The 3,704-nt window shown below is 33.5% G+C and overlaps 1 protein-coding gene across 1 annotated transcript; it reads left to right on the forward strand.

Moving 5' to 3' along the window:
* Positions 1 to 1,005: 1,005 nt before the first annotated feature.
* On the forward strand, positions 1,006 to 3,353 carry LOC122298571 (gibberellin-regulated protein 9-like). The gene is made up of 4 exons (XM_043108379.1): positions 1,006 to 1,182; positions 1,292 to 1,345; positions 1,743 to 1,800; positions 2,931 to 3,353. Exons 1-4 carry the CDS (start codon positions 1,132 to 1,134, stop codon positions 3,110 to 3,112), a joined length of 345 nt encoding a protein of 114 aa, XP_042964313.1. The 5' UTR covers positions 1,006 to 1,131; the 3' UTR covers positions 3,113 to 3,353.
* Positions 3,354 to 3,704: the final 351 nt, after the last annotated feature.

Here is a 3,704-nt window from a genome sequence, read left to right on the forward strand (position 1 = left end):
TATTTTTATATATATAATTTATTTATATATCGACTATCCTAAAACGGTATTGGTATCGAAATATTTCGTTCCAGTGCCTTGATCGGTACGACATCCGGTACGGTATTCAAAACATTGGAATATAGCCTTTTTGATTGTAAAAATCATGAAAATATGAGGCTAACTACACATGAACTAACCTAAATGAAAATTCCCTAAGAGAAACTGATACGTACCGAGTTGGCGGCTGTGTGCATGCGTCTCAAGCCCTTGTTATTAAATTATGAATGTCGACTAAAATCAGTTTCATGCCCAACCAAAACGGCAGTGCATCTCTAACATTAAGTATCATTTCTCGTATAAATATCCTTAGCAGAGTAACATGTTGGTTAAAAGTATAAACATTTGTAATTTTGTAATGCTGATCATGCAGCTCACTATAATTAACAAGACTAATTAGGATCAAACATACTTGGAAATTAAGATGCATGGGTGATTCAATCTCCAATGATTTTTTTTATTTTTTGAAAAACGACACTTACAGTCGTGTCTTGTAATTATTTTGAAAAAATGAATAAATGTGGGACTCATATAAAAAAAAATTAATTTTTTAATAATAGATCCTATTCTTTTTTAAAGTAACTTTTCACGATTATATTTAATATTATTATTATTATTTTTTATATGTGTCGGTGCCATTTCAGTACTATGCATGTTTTCCTCATTCGAAAGCTCAAGCTCAACCAGGATCACAAGACATTGTATCTCATTCAGCAGCTACCTTAGGGGACCATCCCCTGTGTGTGTGTGTGTGTGGGGTCCAGACAGGCACCAGACATCCAGCTAAAGCATCAACAGCTGTGCTTACAATAAAGGTAGTTAAACCAAAAGTGAAAGAAGCTAGCTTCCAAAGTCTTTTGTGCTCCCAACATTAATTTCCCCGTGGACTCTAAGCCATGCTCGTGAACTCTATCCAACCTTTGCGTGTGAGTTTTAAAAGAAAAAGCTAAAACAAAAGGCAAAAACAAGATGCCTATATGATGGCATACATGCAGTAGTCTAGTACTACTCCTTCTGCCATATATACCCCATTTCATTCACACAGACAGTCTCATTACCATCAACCTAGCTTATCGTTTTCCCCCCAACATCATGAAGCTGATCTTTTCAGTCTCTGTCATTGCAGTCCTCCTCCTCCTACAGGTACATTAACAACACTGCAATTAGCAGCTTAACATTGTTTCCGTTGGGAAGATTACTTTACAATCATAAACTTTAAATGATGTGCTTTGGCATTGTTCCTTTTTTCCAGGCTTTTGCTGAGGCTTCATCAACTAATAGTGCCCCAAGCAGTACTCTTGCTAGTGTGAGTCTCTCTCTATACCTAGTCCTAGACCGTAGTTTGTGACTGAACCATATATATCCCTCGTGACTAAGAAGTGAGAAGCCAGAGTTCGTGTGCCAATATTGATTGTCATCTATCTTCAAGTTTAAAACTCCTTGCTCTTCATTATTAGACTATGCATTAAGTAATGGAAAATACTCTATTCATAAAAAAATTATACAAAAATAATCTCACAAACTAACGTGATTTGACGATGTGGTTTGTTAGATTGTAAAATTACTTATATTATAAAGTAGATCTAACGGATCAGATACAACCATGTCACTTTGTGGGATTACATTTGAATTATTTCTTTGTAGATGTAGCACTTGTCATGATGTAAAACTGATTTTGTTATTGTTTCACCTTTCTGATTTAGATTGATGCTGGCGAAGCGGCATCTCTTCGTGCTAAACATCGTCCTCTTGTTAAAATAAGTAAGTTGTTGCTAATTTGTATATTCATCCAATTAGTTTTTCATTCCTTTTACTTTGAGAAAATAGTTTATCATTTCTTGAAAATATTGAAATGATGAATATTTTAAAATTTTTAAGAGATGAAGGGTTGATTTTACAAAATCTCAACCATATATTAATTTTGAAAACAAAATAGTCGGAAATTCACTAATTAATCAACCTGATAAATTATCTTCAAAAAATCTAGAGGATGAAAATTCAGACTAATAACATGATTAGAGGTCCTTGAAACACTCACTACCTTTCTTACTTGTGAAGTATAAATGCATGTACATCATGTGTTTTTGCATCTGCCGATCGAATAGATATATAGTACCTACCAACTAATGATCTTATTGGAATTCCATGCATGCAAGCATATTTTGGCTTTTATGAAAAGTTGTTAAGTGTATTATTATATATAAAAGCGTATATTCTTGTTAAAGTGAGAAGAATATATAACTTCAATACACAATCCTACCCTTCCAAGTATATATATGTACAATTTTTATTTTGGCATTGGGTATCGGGGAATAGTATCCTATCTAATCTCGATGGTGCACAAGTCCTCGGCAATGACTTTTCTACACGTTCATATCGAGTAATTCAAGGAGAATCCTAGTCCAATATTTCTTAGAGATTGTTAGTCTCCAAGAGGATTTGAATCTTAGATAAAAGGGGAGCATACCCCCAAGTCCAAAGTCTTTTACCTCTTAAGCCAACCCCTAAGAGTTCTTAAACTATGTACGTAATCCATGTATTGATGGCTTTGTATGAATGAAATATTAAAGACAAAGATAATATACTTTAGTGCTTCAAACTATTTTTGTGTTAAAACTACAAAAAATATTTTTGATACATAACTTGCAATTTGCAACATATGAGGTGATTGACATGATGTGAACGATTGAATGTTTAAGGAGGAGAGTAATTGTACAATGAAATGGTAGAAAATTAGAAAGAATGATAATGAATTATAAAATCTTCCTTTCTTGTTGGAGCTGGCTTGATATGAAAATTTTATCGAGTGAAATCCGAAGTTCACTAACCATAAAATAAAAATAAAATATGAGTGTGATATGTAACAGAACTAATGTATATATACTTTTCAGATTGCAGCTCAGCATGTTCGAAGAGGTGCAAGAAGGCGTCGCGAAAAAGGAGGTGCACCCGGGCTTGCAAGACCTGCTGCATGAGATGCCACTGTGTACCACCAGGTACCTATGGCAATAGGAATGCATGCCCATGTTATGCACGCCTCAGGACCCATGGAAACAAGCTCAAGTGCCCTTAGAGCAATATTAAGCATTACAATCTTCCCATGGAAATTGGCATTCAAAAATATATTTGAATGTAGTATTCTTATTACTATAGGAATAAATTAAATTCATGATGATGAATATCAGAGCTATGCTTTGAGTAATAAATGTTGAGGCTGTTTTGGCGATGGATGCCAATCACTTACTCATAATTATGAGTACATTCTGTATTTTATAAATAAAAGTATTTCCTTTTGTATGTTCTTAATTACCTAATGCAAGCTTCACATTTCTTTGGGTTGTGTAAAGAAAAATGATATTTGTAGTTATAGAATGTGTAAGCGTTACGTAATCATTTTGAAAACAGTGAGTAAATACAAAGTCTGTATGAAAGAAACTAAAGTTTTAACCTCACTTTTTTCAAAACAATTGTGTGGCGTTTACGTATTCCACGATTGTATATAACATTACTTTTGTATAAATCTCACATTCTTTAAGTTTGTAAGTGATAATCAAACTTAAAGAATGCAGGTCGAGGTGCTGACACACTGTGCGAACTAATTGAAATTTATGAGTTCTGCTATTTATAAATCGGTATGTAAATATTCAACTTATTATAGACTCAAA

Source organism: Carya illinoinensis, chromosome 16, assembly GCF_018687715.1.
Source record: "Carya illinoinensis cultivar Pawnee chromosome 16, C.illinoinensisPawnee_v1, whole genome shotgun sequence".
Lineage (NCBI taxonomy): Eukaryota > Viridiplantae > Streptophyta > Magnoliopsida > Fagales > Juglandaceae > Carya > Carya illinoinensis.

What these genes read in the sequence shown, in the direction of transcription:
- LOC122298571 (XM_043108379.1), top strand. Translation starts at nt 1,132, where the DNA reads ATGAAGCTGATCTTTTCAGTCTCTGTCATTGCAGTCCTCCTCCTCCTA. An exon ending in CAGTCCTCCTCCTCCTACAG is followed by an intron (nt 1,183 to 1,291) that starts GTACATTAACAA and finishes CCTTTTTTCCAG; the next exon opens with GCTTTTGCTGAGGCTTCATC. An exon ending in TCGTCCTCTTGTTAAAATAA is followed by an intron (nt 1,801 to 2,930) that starts GTAAGTTGTTGC and finishes TATACTTTTCAG; the next exon opens with ATTGCAGCTCAGCATGTTCG.